Source organism: Sarcophilus harrisii, chromosome 6 (genome assembly GCF_902635505.1).
Source record: "Sarcophilus harrisii chromosome 6, mSarHar1.11, whole genome shotgun sequence".
Taxonomy (NCBI): domain Eukaryota; kingdom Metazoa; phylum Chordata; class Mammalia; order Dasyuromorphia; family Dasyuridae; genus Sarcophilus; species Sarcophilus harrisii.
Window position 1 is genome coordinate 170,286,814 of NC_045431.1, and position 16,501 is coordinate 170,303,314.

General features: G+C 35.3%; 1 protein-coding gene across 7 annotated transcripts in view; it reads right to left on the reverse strand.

The window, feature by feature from the left end:
• Positions 1–16,501, reverse strand: part of KIAA1109 (KIAA1109 ortholog) — a 236,275-nt gene that overhangs the window by 134,526 nt on the left and 85,248 nt on the right. For all 7 annotated transcript variants that reach the window (XM_031943786.1, XM_031943790.1, XM_012551896.3 and 4 more), the window contains exons 28-35: positions 15,368–15,626; positions 14,204–15,041; positions 9,483–9,553; positions 8,617–8,790; positions 7,208–7,328; positions 4,625–4,771; positions 3,729–3,853; positions 3,171–3,370 (exon numbers count right to left, since the gene is read on the reverse strand). In XM_031943786.1, the coding sequence (XP_031799646.1) occupies positions 3,171–3,370; positions 3,729–3,853; positions 4,625–4,771; positions 7,208–7,328; positions 8,617–8,790; positions 9,483–9,553; positions 14,204–15,041; positions 15,368–15,626 (1,935 nt within the window). The remainder of the gene's footprint in view (positions 1–3,170; positions 3,371–3,728; positions 3,854–4,624; positions 4,772–7,207; positions 7,329–8,616; positions 8,791–9,482; positions 9,554–14,203; positions 15,042–15,367; positions 15,627–16,501) is intronic.

A 16,501-nucleotide genomic window follows, 5' to 3' on the forward strand; every position in this document is an offset into this window, starting at 1 on the left:
CCTCCAAGTGAACCAAAAGACAACCAGGATAATTGAACACAGAATACAGGAGACATGTACCTTCCCAAGGCACCTGCAGCTAAACATTCAGGAAAGAACTCCTGAAGGAGGTGAAATTGAGCTAAATATTCAAGGAAGCAAAAGAAGACAAGGGAAGGAATGGGAAGAGACCATTCCAGGCATAGGGGAACAGCCAGTATATAGGCAGGGACAGAAAGGGACTGCATACCAATATGATGGGACCATATAAGGAGAATGGAAAGTCAGGAAAGAACTAGGTAGAAAAGTTTTAAATTGGCAGCTACAAAGGGTCCTGCCCTTATTCGCTTTCTTTGCCTGAGCACTATGACGATAACAGAGGACTTATGAGTTCTGCTTCTACTTCTCTTCACTCTCCTTCTGGAGAATTTTTTTTCTGGTAAATTTTTTAAAAACCCTGAGCCTCCTTCTTAGAAACCTGAGCCAGACATATCTTTATTCTAGAGCAAAATTACTTAGAAATTTCATGAGTTTAGTCTTACTGGTGCTCTTAGACCAATGCTAAAACATAAGTCTCAGAAAAATCAATAGCTGATTTCTCTTCAGATATTCCATTTGACTGGGAATATAACCAGTCTCCTTCCATTTGGAGTCTTTAATGAATACACTCTTTCTAAAAATGGCAAACCCCTTTGGGTCGTATCTAGCTTGATAGTTGTGGGAAGAGGTTTAATAAAAAGATCTCTCTATAAGCATTAAGGACTCATGAATGAAGTCATGCAGGGGAGAATTTGCTCTATTAAATCAAATGCTTTTCATAGTTAACCAACATTAAACACAAGGGGATCTTATGTCCTTTTCAATTTTTATACTGTCCTCTTCTCTTAAATCCCTGGCCCTTGTTCCTAACACCGTTTTTCTTTTGATAAATCTTAGCCTTGGATGACGGTCATCAACTGCCTTTCCCCTCGCTCATTCAGAAACTGAATGAAGCTGGAGGAAAGCCCTTAGTCATACTAAGTAAAATATAAATCCATGTTATCTAACCTTACCTGTGCTCTTAACTGCAACAACAAAGTCCTTTTAATTCTTCCTTAATTGAGTTGCTATTTCACTCCTCACAAAAACTATTTTGAATATTCTCTCCCTTCCTAAACACCTCTTATACTTTCTCTTCCCTCTCTCTTAACCGAGTTCTTCCTTTCTAAGTTTTTGAGAAAACAGGCCATTCTTCATCTCAATACCCCTCGACAACAACTCCCACATTCCCCTATCTTCCCGGAATTGACAGGTCCTCTGACAGAGACAAAGTAGTCATCCTTGCCAAGGCTCAAAAAGACATCTGATTACATCCATACTCTATCTTCTCCAATGGACTGCATCCTCAATCATCCTCCCATGCTCAAATCTCCAGCTTTTCCCTTATCAGCTAGCTCCTTATCTACTGCCTTTAAACAAACTCAAATCCACCTCTTCATTTAAAAAAAAAAAAAAATCTTTGCTAAAACTTACCATTAACTCAATATATCCCAAAGCTCTGTTTTTCCTTTGCATATTATGTTCTATACATTTAAAAACATTAGGTTTTAGAAAACATTGTTCAGAAAAGAGATCCATAAACTTTATTAGGGTAGGATTTCAAAAAGTCCATAACCCTCTCCCTCCAAAAAGATTAAGAAATTTTGTCCTCTACTCTTTCTTAAGAAACCCCATCAGCTTCCTAGGGTTTTACTTCTCAATTGCATATATCTACCCTCTGTTTCTTCCTTTAGCTTTAATCCTATATAACCAATTACCTGTTGGACATTTCAAACTAGATTATCATGGATATACATATGAAACAAGTCAAAAAACTGCACTAATTTTCTTACTCTCTAAGGCCTATTTCTTCCTAAACTTCCTGATTTCTGTCAATAGCACAATCATACTCTCACTGCCTTAGGTTTATAACTTGGTGTCAAGTTTGGTGTCAAACTCAACTCCTCATTCCCCATCATGCCACACAAACAATCAGTTGCCAAATCCTGTTGTTTCGACTTTCCTATGTAGCTCCTCCACTCACATCTTAGTCCAGGCCCTCGTCACCTCTTGCAGATCTGACCATGTCACTCCTTTCTTCTCCTGAATCCAGTGGTTTCCTATGGCCTTTAAGGATCAGATATAAACTCCTTTGCTTAGCTTTTAAGGCCCTTAAAGGCCCCTTTAAGACCCTCTGGTCCCCTACTCCTCTGACATTTATAATCAGTATTTGCTCCACTAGACAAGATAGGAACAAGGCCCTGCATTCATATAGTGCTTAGAATTTTATCATTAACATTACCTATACAAACACATTCTCATTTAATTTATTTTAAGAAAATTTCTGGAAATTAGGCTGCATTAAATTTTGCTCTCTGTATTATAGAAGAGGAAACAGGTTCAGAACCACAGCAAGCATCTGATTTAAATTTTTTGCTATTTCTGGGTATCAGGCCACCTCATGAAAGATAGAAGAATCTTTTAAAAATCCTCAAATGCACTTAACTTTCTTTCTTTCTTTCTTTCTTTTTTTTTGCTGAAGCAATTGGGGTTAAGTGATTTGCCCAGGGTCACACAGCTAGAAAGTGTTAACTATCTGAGAAAGATTTGAACTCAGATCCTCCTGACTTCAGGACTGGTACTCTACCCACTGCACAAATTAACTGCCCCAAATGCATTTAATTTTCTAAGGAAAGACCGGTGGCAGCTTTTCCTGGGGCCACTGTTCCTCCTCATAAACCTGTGACTACTTTTGTCTCTTTCTCCAATATGTTCAGCATGAGAGAACATATAAATAACCAACTTCAAGTTCCTACATGTTCTAGAAAGAGTGATATTCAGGAGATAAATAAACTAAGTCTTGGTTTTGATGAAAATCTTACTGTTATATGAGAAACACAGAGTTAACTCTTTCCTGTAAACTGACTGAAGTAATCATACAATGTATAATGGAAACAAAACCACTTCTCTCTTCTGACCAAACCTATGATTTCATTGAGACCAGAGAATTCCCAAATGTGACATTCTCTGTTTCGAGGCCAATCAGAATGGCCTGGTACCCCAAGAGATGCTAGGACTGGTCCAGGGCTGCAGAACCTGAGTGGATCAAGGAACACCTTCGCTAAAGATAATTTTTCCAGGCAAATAAAAATAATTTGATGGGATAAGCCTACCTGTTGTATCAAGGCCTCTAAGCTGTCCATGTACTCTATGGATGTTTAACTTGGCAGCAATTTCTTTGCCTTTTTCTGCTCCAGCATTTGATCTCAAAGAACCAGACGACTGAGGCTGCATTTTGCTGGCATGGACATATCTTTCTAGGTTTGACGTCCTGCCAGGTTCTGTACAGTTTGATGTATCTTCAACCACACCTCTTATCAAGAGAAAGTAAAGTAGTATTTGAATGAGTCATTCAATTTTTAATGTCTCTAATACATAAGAGTACTTTTCTATGTTATATTAAAAACTAAGGTTATGATCAACAATTCCTAAATTAAAACCAAAAACTTTTATTATGAATTTAACCAACCAAATTTTATGTTTTTCATAAAGAAAATGGATTTCTGGTTCCTTGCTCTGACAACATTTTACTCTTACATGCTAGGTACTGTAAAACATGAATTTCAGTTTTCAGGTATATGAAAGAGATCACTGTTTTTTTAATTTTTTTTTTTAAAGATTTACTTTATTGAAACAGAATTCTTGTTTAAGATAAAAATAATTCTTTATACCTATTCATACGAACTTGTGTTGCAATTCTATCAAAACATAATGCCACAAGGGAAACATGAGTCACACTTCTCCCAGAAGCTGTAGGAAATTCTTCTACTGATGCTTGCAATAAACACAAGTTTACCTAAAATATAAAGTGTGCCAAAGAAATGTTAGAATATCATTTAGATGGAGAGAAGCAGCTACATCCAAAGAAAGAACACTGGGAAATGAATGTAAACTGTTTGCATTTTGGTTTTTCTTCCCGGGTTATTTTTACCTTCTGAATCCAATTCTTCCTTTGCAACAAGAGAACTGTTCAGTTCTGCACATGTATATTGTATCTAGGATACACTGTGATATATTTAACACGTATAAGACTACTTGCCATCTGGGGGAGGGGGTGGAAAGAGGGAGGGAAAAAGTCGGAACAGAAGTGAGTGCAAGGGATAATGTAAAAAATTACCCAGGCATGGATTCTGTCAATAAAAAGTTATAATTATTAAAAAAAAAAAAGCAGTATCATTTAAATTAACTAAAGTCAAAAATTATTATAGTTTTTTAAAAATTTTGACAAAAACTTCACATTTATTCTTGAACTTCAAAGTGTGTAAAGTTTGTGTATCTGATGCAATGTTAAATTATAAATACAAATATACACAATTTAAAATTTAATCAAATAATCTATCTAAAATGTTAGAAGCCTTGATTTGAGCATTGATTAGACACTGTCATTGCAATGTCAGAGCCATTTTAGTTAGAATTTACATTCACACTGTCTTTAATGATTTAGCATAAGGTTAAAAAAAAAAAAATCAAAATCATTTGTAAACTCTAACAGTTCAGAAAGCCAAGTGGATGAAATACTAAAATTCTTCTTCAGAATATTCTCCCCAAATGCCACCAAAAAGATTACCTTGGGAATGCTAACATTGGCCTGAAGACCTTTGATGGTTACATTATCTTGCTTGGGCCCAAGATTTGTCTGTGCTTGTCCTTGGTTGGCACGTACTGTGTTTGGGTGCTCAGTTTTTGTTCCTCTAATATCCTGCTTAGAAGACAACTGAAAAGAAAGAAATGGTGATGACGATTTTTACCTATTCACATTGTTAACAGCTTTCAGAATTGTCAACATCTCCTCTTTTTAAACATATCCACAAGGTCATGTTAGTCATCTAAGCACTCAGCTTCTGAGACTCAGAATCTCTGGTCTAACTATTTGGTTCCCTAAATCTTGAGCCTTAATACTAAAGTTCAGTTTGCTGAATGGGAAACTAGTCAAGTGATCTGAAGAAGGAGGAACTCAATGCTATGTAACTGCCAGGTACGTGGAAGGTAGGCAGAGGGATAATAGATGGATGAATATACAACTTTTTTTTAGTTTATTTTTATGAACAAAAATCAAAATAATAATAGTAATGATGATAATTAAGAATAACAATGGCTAATATATACTACTTTAAAATTTATATATATATAAATAATTTATAAGATTTATAACACATGCTTTACATGTGTTACTTCACTTGATCCTTCAAAAAGCCCTATAAAGTATATGCTATTATTATTACTATTTTATAGAAACTGAGACTCAGAAACTGATTTTGTTGGTCTAAGAATTCCACCAACAGCAAATCTACCAAAGTACACTCAGATCAGTCTAGTCGGTCCATAATGTACAGATCTGTAGAGAAATAGGATTCCAAGAGAATATAAGTGACTTGCCCAGGGTTACACAAATAAATGTAAGGTATCTTGAAGGAGTTAATACTTGAGCTGAACTATGAAAGGGACAAGGGATTGATTTCATGAGACAAAAGAAAGAAAAGCATTCTATGGGGAACAGTTCTGCACTCTAGTTATAATAAGAATAAGAATTGGACCTGTGGATTCACTGATATAGGGGACTTTCAGTCAATCAACTTGCATTTAGGTAAGATTATATACTAGGCAACATACTAAGTACAAAATAAGAACACTCTACCAATATAAGTGAGTGCCTTCTCTGAAACTTGATCTTAAGATAAATGACTAAGAATACCAGGGGAAAAGACAGGTCCTCTGGACTCCCAAACGAGCTCTGTATGTCTCTCTCTCTGCTACCCCTTTTCTTAGCATCTATATCTATATCATCCCTCTAAACTTACTGTACAAAAAAACAAAGACCATAGAAGGTTACAGTGTCATCACTAAAAATATAATGCCTATCAACACTCCCATCCCTCTTTATGGTTATAAAACTTTAACTCATCCAGCCAATTCCTTCTCCAACAATCAGAGCACCCAATTGTAGAACATACAAAAGTTTTTCAGCACTCTGTCATTCCTACTATGTGGGTTAGGAACATTATAGTCTGTATTAAGTGACTTTGCCATATTAAAAAGACAGTGAGCAGCATGTAGGAGTTAATGCCTCCAGGATCCCATCCACTCTAAATCTATCATGATATGATCTAGAAATAATAGGAACTGTCCAACAAACATCTTAAGTTGATTCTAGTTAAAGGAAAACTCTACTCTTCTTCTCTGTTTCCCAGTATAATTTCACTATCAACCAAGATTCTCCCTCCAACTAGATTAAGTTATACTATAGAAACCATAGTCTCTAACTTCAATTTCATATTATGGATCACATGGCTGGACGCATCAAATAATCACATATTTTGTTCTATAAGATAATAAGCTAAACTATTTAATGGCAGATTCAAGCAATTAAACCCCATCCCACATCGACCTCACCAAACTTGGCCTGTCATAAACTTAAGGAATATGTTAATTGTTTCTAAAGGTAGGGACTCCAAAAAAAAAAAAATTTTTTTTTTTTTAATAAAAGAGGACTAGATAAGAGCAGAGAATCATACTCAGAAGTCCATGGTTTTGATGAAGAACTTAAAAATTATGAATGTATTTCAGAAACATCATTAAAATAAAACTTCATGTTTTTAAATGTACTTGATTGCTTCTATTAATCCTCAATACCAATGCACGTCTTCTTTTATGAGAGGAATACAAGATAAAATAATTTTATACCAAATAGGAAAATTCCACAAACACTAAATTAAGCAATATCATGTCATTATTATTATTTGAATGTATTACAATTTCTACAAGTTGAGTGTTATTCTTTAAACCAAATCCCTGGTAAATTTAAGATAGGTTTCTTTGCTATTCTTGACTTCATGCCTCTTCTCTGGTTGCCCCTTAGTCCTCAAATGCTCTCATTTCTCACATCTCCTGAGCTTCCCTGATTGACTTCAAGCCCCAAATACAATCTCACTGTCTTCAAAGACTTTCCTAATTCCCCTTTAATACCAGTGCCTTCCTTCCATTGATTTATCTCCTATCTTGTCTGTGCATAATTATTTTCCTGTTGTCTTCCCCAGGAGATTTTAAACTCCTTGAGGGAAAGCATTGTCTTTCACCTTTCTTTGTGAGTCCAGTGCTTAGCACAGGGCCTGTAAGTGCTTTGCTGAATGACTGGGAAGACAGATAATCTTACATTTTCAGAGAAAGTTGTCTTGCTATTCTGTACGGCTTCTCTCAGGACCTTTGAATGAAGATGATCCACAATTGAAGCTGGGTGTCGGGTACTAGCCCAATGAACCATTGCTTCAATATATCTGCAGGAAGAAAAATAAATATGGGTAGCAAAAAGAGGGTCAAAATGAAATTTACTTAACCCTATGATCTGAGTAAATGAAATCAATATAAGTGAGAACCATAAGAAATTATGTGCAACAATTCTGAAAAACTATGACTAGATAATTAGTAAAGGTTCTCATTCCCAAATGCTTTTCCCGAGAACAAGGACTCAAAATTAGGGCTACTTACATTATTAAAATAATTCCCTAGTTTCTTACCCTTCTAATTTTTACTAATATAGTTTCTTTCAAGATAACTTTCTGTTAAAGTAACCTTATTCTAGCCCTCATTCATCTCCATTTCTGTTGAATTTTATGATGTGCTTTAATTATATGGCACCATCATTTTCTTACCATTCCCCTCTTCCCCCAAGGAAAACTGTTCACCCTCTGAAGAGAAAAATCAGGTTTAACTGTCTTCTTTATTGCAAAGTATACAACAGGAAAAAGTAAATAACAGATTTACCACAAAAAAGGTTGATTAACAATCTAGATTTATCAGCTTAGGAACATGGGGAGTCACGCTTTGTAATTTCACTTTTTGACGTCTGTGGTAACTAAGTACAATAGTTATTCCTTCCACATTGTGGGGGTAAAGAGTATGGTACCTCCACAATCCAGAAAATTCTTATAAAATTTTTTGGCCTTCCCTTTGTACCAGAGAAGAAGTCTGAATTATCATAGTAATAAAAAATAAAATATGATATTATAAAATTTTCTCTCTCACACACATACATACACGTATATTATGCATTCCTGAGTTTCTAAACTTTTTCTGTGTCATTTGCTGTCCTTCATGTGTTGTCTGCAGCTTGTGAAAAACCTCATACCAAAATTCCCATTTAATTTCTTATGCCAACCAGAGAAATTATGGTTGTGATGGGGAAAGCCGTACTGTGGAAAAGATAACTGTAGTTGATAATCTGAAAATATCCCCATTCCTTTTTTTTGGTCTTTCAGTTTTCATAACCTCTGTCTGGATTTCTTCTTCACCTTCATCACAATTTGCTCTGCATCATCCTTATCTATATTCTTCTACTAGATGGTAAGATCTTTGAGGGGAAAAACTGAGCTTTTTTCACACTGCAACCCCAACTCCTAGCACAAACCCTTGCACATAGTAGTTACTTGGTAAATATTTGTGGAATTTGAATTTCTTTTATATAAAACAATTCTGTAATTTGGGTCATTTAAAGAAGTTATTATAAATGTTTGATTACAGTAGCATCATTTGATGATGGAAGAGATGTGCTTTAAAAGAAAATACCTGTCTAAAGCTTCAGCTACTAGAGGAGTCAAAACAACATCTACAGTTCCTTTCACTTCTACGATGGCTGTTGTTCTAGTCTGGGACACTGGTTGATCCAAGGACCACTCTTCTGTTAATGTTTCATCATCTGTATTATCCATAACTTTCTTTTCCAAGGGGGTATATGGAGTACTGTGGAAGTCAAAACAAGTAAGAATTTAACAAGCAGTATTTTTGTATAAATGTCTTACTGATTCTAAAAAAATTACAGAGAAACACACTATGTAAATAAATGAAACATGTGAGTCTAAAATTCACTGAAATTAGTTATGTTAAGCAATTAACCAGATGTTAGAATTACCAAATGCCTTTTATGAATAGATTTTGTAATTAAAAGGCTACAAAGTCAATCACAGATGGCAGATTGAACACAAAGAGTAAGAAGCCAAACAGCTTAGACAGGAGTACTTTCAACATTCTATTAATATCTTATTTTACTACTATTAAATACTAAATGCACAATGCCAAATTGTCCTACATAAAACTTTTTATGAAATCATAAATCATAAAAATAATTTATATTTTATATATGAAAATATATATATATAAAATTTATGCAAAAATTTTGCAAAGCTTAAAGAGCTTTATACTTGTTAGCTAAGACTATTGTCTCATAATATGTGTAATAAAAAGTCAGCTATTAATAATTTTAACTTTGAATAAGGAAATGCCATAAAAAAAGAATTTTGTGATCCCAACACTGTTTCTCTTGCATATACCTATGCTTCTATTTAATTAATTAAACATAAGTAATTCAAAAAGACAAGTGTTAAAAGATAAAACCAGTTTCAATGTTAAAAGGAAGCTAGACCATTTCTACTCACTTTGACGTTGTTCCTGTGAGCTGCATGCCTCTGTCTAGTAAAGAATTAGCTGTGAGGCCTTGTTTGATAACCTAAAACAATACAAAATAATCTTTAAAAGTTTATCATGAAATATTAAGTCTCTATAACTTTAGTTCTCTGATTTACATAAATGAGGTCCCTGAAGGTACAGAAAAACGATCCTAAGGAAAAGTCTTATTAATAGACAACATAAAGATTATATTCTGCATAAATGCTGAAAATTATTTTTCTCTGGCAAATACCTTTTTTCATGTTTTCCTCCTTAGGTTAATATTAAAAGCTTTTCATGTTATTTTTAATACAAAAATGATACAGAGGGAAAAAATGATGGATTTGGAACAAGGAAGAACTAGGATTTGAACATTAGTCTAAACAATTAACAAAATAATAAATTAAGCTCTGATTTGTAGCATCTGCCGATGTCCAATGTGTAAATGCTCACACTGAAAATATAACAACTGGGCCTTGTGAGGGGGCTCCAGTGTATTCCTTACTACTTCTTGTGTGAAACTGGGGCAAGTAAATGAACTTAAATATCGCTCCATTTCTTTACTACCATTAGCCAGAATAGATGATATTGAAGGTTCCTTTAAGCTCTAAAATACACACACAGGAAAACAATGTAAAATATTAGATAAGAAAAATGGCAAAGGATTCAAGAAGACCCAGGATCATGTCCCACCTCAGATTCATGGAACCTGTGTGACCTTAGACAAGTCACTTAATCTTTTAGTCCCACTAGAAGTTACTTATTTCTTAAGTCTCCCTCCAATCCCTACCACCAGGTTATTATTGTGGTTGAGTCATTTCAGCAGTCATTTCCAATTCTTTATGACCCTATTTGGGATTTTCTTGGCAAAGATACTAGGGTGGTTTGCCATTTTATTCTCTGACTTATTTTACAGTTGAAAAAACCGAGGCAAACGGAGTTAAGTGATTGCCTAGGATCAGTCAGCTAATAAGTCTCTGAGACCAGATTTGAACTCAGGAAGAAGAGTCTTCTTGACTCCAGGCCTGGAATCCTATCTCCTGTACCATATCCTAAGAATAAGTAGCTGATCCCCAATGGCAGAAGTAGTTTTCCTATGGGAGTTTCCTAAAATCATTAAAAAGAAGAAAATTGGACCAAAAAAGATAATATGATCATGAGCCTAAAGTTCTGTTATACTGTTGATCACCATCTATCTCTTTTTTGATCCTCTCTTCTCTCTAGGTTTTCAGAACAATCCTCTTATTCCTGATTCTCCCACCTCTCTGGCCTCTCCTTACATGTCTCCTTTGCTGGATCTTCTTTCAGATCACAACTTCTGACCACAGGCATCCTTTAGATTTCTGTCCTCTCTTCTTAATGACCTCTTTTGTTCTCATGGATTTAATTACCATCTCTAAATCCTGCCCTAAGTTCTTCTATAATATTCTTTCATCCATCTTGACATCTCAAATGAAATCCAGCAGATTAAGCTTAACATATCCAAAACAAAACTCATCTTTCCCCTTAAACCTTCCCCTTCTCTACCCTCCACTCCCTTTTCCTATTACTGTAGAGGGCAACACTACCTTTCCAGGCCCTCAGACTCACAACTTAGGAGATGTCCTGGATTTCTCATTATCTCTCACTGCTATACAAACTGTTGATAAGGCCTGTCAATTTCACCTCTGCAGCACCTTTTGAATATGCCCCTTGCATTCCTCTGACACTGCCCCCACTCTGATGTAGCACTCCATCACCTCATGTCTGGACTACAGGAATACTTGTTGGGGATACTGCCTGCCTCAAGGCTCTCTTCACTCCAATCCATCCTTCAGTCCCTAAAGTGATTTTTCTAAAGCTCAGGTATAAGCATGTCATTTCTCTACGCTCAATAACTTTCAGTGGCTCCCTATCACCTCCAAAATAAAAAACAAAATGCTCTGTTTGGCATTCAAAGAGCTTTGTAACTGCGAAAACTATACAACAATCACTATGGAGAAGCTGGCAAACATCTGGGAAAATGTAGTCATTACAAAGAGCTAACATAACCTCTTCAAAAAGTAATGCCTTATTGTTATCAAACTTGCAGATGACACCAAGCTGAAGTAGATGACTGAATCATGATACAAAAAGATGCTGCAAGGCTAGATAGAGCCCTGGGCCAAATCTAAAAAGATGAAATTCAAAACTGGGATAAAAAATGCCTTGCACTTACAGTTACAAAAACAAAACAAAATACTTCCCAAGCACAAGGTAGGTGAAAAGGACTGATTAGGTAACAATTATTTTGAAAACGATCTGGAGGACTTAGTGGATTCTAAGTCCAATAGGTCAGCAGAAATATATTGTGGCCACCAGAGGGTTAAGTGTGGTCACAATAAGAGGGGTCCAGCTAACAGAAGCAGAGATATAATTATCATGGTACTTGGCATTCATTAGACCTCATATGGAGGATGGTGTTGGGTTCTAGATAACATAGTTTAAGGATCCTGATAAAATGAAGAATGCCCTAAGGAGGGCAATCAGACCTAGTGAAGGGCATTCCAAGTCCATGGCATAAAAAGATCAGCTAAAGAAGCTGGAAAAATTGGGCCTGAAGGAAAAAAAGAATCAGGGGAAGAGAATGGTTGTCTCCAAGTATATGAAGAAAGGTTCTCTTGTGGAGGAAAAATAAGACTTGCTCTGTCCAAACCTAAGGAGAAGAGCCAGGGACAGTAAGGAAAAATAGCAAAGACTTGTAAAACTAAATTTGAAAACAAGAAAACCTGCTCACTGTCCAAAAGTGAAATAACCTGTTTTGACATATGGCAGGCACCCCCTCCTTGGGGACCCTCCAGCAGATGTTAGATGACAGTGTCCTCTCAGTTATAGTTAAGGTTAATTCTCTATTATTGTTCTGTAAGAAATGACCAGCAGAATGATTTTAGAAAGGCCTGAAGAGACTTACATTGACTAATAGTAAGTGAAATGAGCAGGACCAAGAAATCATTATATACTTCAACAACAATACTATATGACGATCAATTCTGATGGACATGACCCTCTTCAACAATGAGATGAACCAAATCAGTTCCAATAGAGCAGTAATGAACTGAACCAGCTACACCCAGGGAAAGAACTCTGAGAAATGAGTGTGAACCACTACATAGAATTCCCAATCCCTCTATTTTTGTCCGCCTGCATTTTTGATTTCCTTCACAGGTTAATTGTACGTTATTTCAAAGTCTGATTCTTCTTGTGCAGCAAAATAACTGTATGGACATGTATACATATATTGTATTTAACAAATATTTTAACATATTTAACATGTATTGGTCTACCTGCCATCTGGGGGAAGGGAAGGGGGAAAGGAGGAGAAAAATTGGAACAAAAGGTTTTGCAGTTGTCAATGCTAAAAAATTACCCATGCATATATCTTATAAATAAAAAGCTATAATTAAAAAAAAAAAAAAAGATCCCCTTTGGTGATGGATTTGACTACATTTTTGTCATTCTATGTAAACACACACACACACACACACACACACAAATTCACAGAGTTGAAAATACAAAAATATATTGAAAGTACATTTAGATACTTTTTAAAATTCAAAAAATGCTAAAGAACTTTGTCTTTGACTTTATATTATTGTATGGATGTACTAAAAAAAAGAAATGCTACTAGATCTAAAATATGGCATGCTGTGCTAATTATACTTGAAAACACGATGAGCATCAAATCTTTCCTTTGCTAATTCAATGTGTATAAATAAATACATAATTCATAGTGTTTATCATTTACTTTGTAACTTACTGTAATAAACAGGAAAACCTTTTCTGAAATAAACTATCCGGAAGGAGATTCTGAAAAGTTAATTTTGCAATCTGCTAAAAACTTAGGACATTACTAGATATATACTTCTGACTTACACCAGAAGTAAAATACTACTGATTATTTCTACACTGTGTCATTAGAGCAAGCTGGCTAGTCTAATATGCTGTGCTATTTTCTTCATAATGAGAAAAATTTCCAGCAGATAAATTCCTTATTGCAAACTTAATGGGGAAACTTGGACCAGAAGTGCCCAAGATGGACAGCTAAGCATGCCCTGTAATCTCCACAACAGAAGAGAATTTATCAGTGACCTCTGAGCTCTATTCTAAATATTTAATGATAACAGAAAGTCAGGAAGAGATGGTTTAGACCTGGCTTATGAAACTCAGTAACCCTGGGTAATCACTTGCTCTCTCACTCCTTCTGGCCCAGTCTCTAAGATTTTAAATGACAAACAATGAATGGCCAATCTGCATCACTCTAGATCTATGTAAAAAATTCACATGTTGATAGTTTCTCTACACAATTGAAATTTCACATCTGGATCAAAAAGGTAAAGAAGGCAAATTCTGATTAAAATGTACATATTTGAAACATACATAAATATAACAACCTTTCTACAAAATTAATTTCATAATAAACTATAACATCATGATAATATTGATTTTAAGTTTACAAGAACTAGTCAAATAACTAAATTTTTATGGATTCAAATGGGTTCCTATTAAATACAGAACAACAACAACAAAATCCCTGAGTTCTATTGTCTCAAAAAGACATAGGTCTTAACATATTTTGATTTCCCCAAAATTATATATATATTTTTGATCTAAAGATATTCTGATATTCAATTAAAAGAATCAAGTTGTTGCTGTCTTTCTCCCCTTTCCTGCCAATGTCTATATCATAGCATACCTTGAAAGTTGGAACAGAGAGATGTTCAAAAGAGGAGGAGCTTTCTTCACTAGTTGGTGTATCTAGATCCAATGGTCGGTGCAATGAGGATTTTGATGTTCTTTTGTTTGTGGGGTGCTTAACTAACCAATTAATCACTTGGAATTGAGTAAGATAAGTCTGATAACAACTCATGACAGGCTGCTGAGAAGTGATCTGCTCTCTTTCGGTGGTTTTCTCACCTTCTGTCATATACAAATGTTCTCCAAGCTCATCATCACCTCCTAGAGCTGAAACAAAAGAAGCTTGAGATGGATGAGTTTTGATTGGCAGACTCTGTGTGTCCTGAATGCTTTCTCCATGACCTGAAAGTGGTCCTTCAACACTGTGATAGATGGAACCCCTGCTATAGTCAATTTGCTGTGCCTGTTTTTTCTTTTTTTTTCGCCCAGGATAAGTTCCTGGGCCTTCATCACTGCTTATTGGTTCAAATTCCTCAGCTGCAGAAAAATAGGCTTCACTATCAGCCACTGACATGCTGGAATCCATTGAGCGGTATTGATGAAATGAGTTTGAATCTGCTGATGGTGTGTATGGGAAGGAGCCAAAGCTTCTCCTCTGTTTGGGAGAATCAAGTACATTTTCATCACTTCGGGAGACATCACTACTGAACTGAACTCCAACCGTCACAGGCTGCTTGTCGCCATAGAATGCTGCAGTCAGGCTCTTGGTGCTTCCAAGTCTGGTAGAACACACAGATGCTTGTCGCTTTAAGGGGGATCTAAGGGGAGACTGAACTCCAGACTTATCCTGAGTATTTGGAGAAACAGGACTATTTCCTGAAACTTCTGCAGAGATGCTAAAACAGAAAATAAAACTATTACTAGAACGCTCACATTATACAATTTATATGTAGCTTTTAAAAATCTTTTGGTCATTTTCTATCATCCATCTCAAATAAAGTAAATGCCCTCATGTGAAAGATAATAAAGAAGGCTCCTTCTTAGTTAAGACCTGCTCTGACCAAATCCATAACTAACCTTCAATGAAAATTATATTTTAAAAGACTTGTTTACATCCTTCAGTGCTTTAGCGAGTTACCCAAAAAAAAAAAAAAAAAAAAAAAAAAAAAATCAGTTATTAGATAGCCTTTATACAAAAGCCCAATTCCCTCAGAACCCTCACCTTCCTTGGCCATCTTCTCTTTTAGAAGCAAGCAAGGCATCCTTTTGAACCATGGGCTCTTCAGTGACAGAAGAAGGACTCTCTTTGTCTCCAGCTAATAAGGGCTGGGCTGCACTGGAGCTGCTGTTCTCCTCAGAGGAAGAAGATGAGCTGTGGGAACGCAGAGGTACTTGAAGGCTCAGGGAATGAGCTTTCCTCTCAACTTCTATCCCTACTGACTTGCTGTCCCAGTCTTTCCTTTTTGTGCCATTTATTTTACCTAAACATAAAAGATTAGTATTTTAAAAGAACTATATTAATAATTTTAATATCCTAAAAGTCAAAGCTAACAAGTTCTGGTTCCTGTCCTTCATAAATACTTGTTGATTGATTGCCCTCTACCAGTAAAATTATAAAAAACTAGGTAGTTCTTGGACAAATGTGAAGAGCTACAGAACTTTCAAATACAACACTACATCACTGTAAAATGCAGAAACTGGAGAGAGGATAGAAGAGGTAGAAAGGTATAGAGCAGATTCTGCTGCCACAAAAGGAAACCAAACTATTTATTATGTAAGTGACTCCTGTAGAAATTTATTTTTCCTAATTTAGGCTTTATTATTGTTTGATAATGATGATGATTATAATGATAACTGATATTAAGATATGTGTCCGGTACTATGTTAAGCACAGTGTTCAAATATCTCATTTACTTCTCCCAAAAGCTCTTGGAAAGAGGTACTATTATTTATCTCCATTTTACAAATGAGGAAATTGAGACAGACAGTGCTTAGTTGTCTTGGTCAGGGTCAGAGAGTTAGTAAATGTTTGAGGTTGGATGTGAACTCATATTTTCCTGACTCCAGACCTAGGATTCTATCCACTCTCTCTTCTTAGCTGCTTCTAGAAATTACAATTTAAGTAAAAGCGGTCAAAACATAGACACATATGTTAATGTTCTGAAACTTCAATTTAAGATAGGTATAGAGGAAGACAGTAAAAAATGAATTGGTGGAACAAGAGGTTTGGCAATTGTTAATGCTGTAAAGTTACCCATGTATATATCCTGTAAATTAAAGGCTATTAAAAAAAAAAAAAATGAATTGGAAAAATATTTGGAATTAAAAAATGAAAAACATCAAAATCTTACTCATA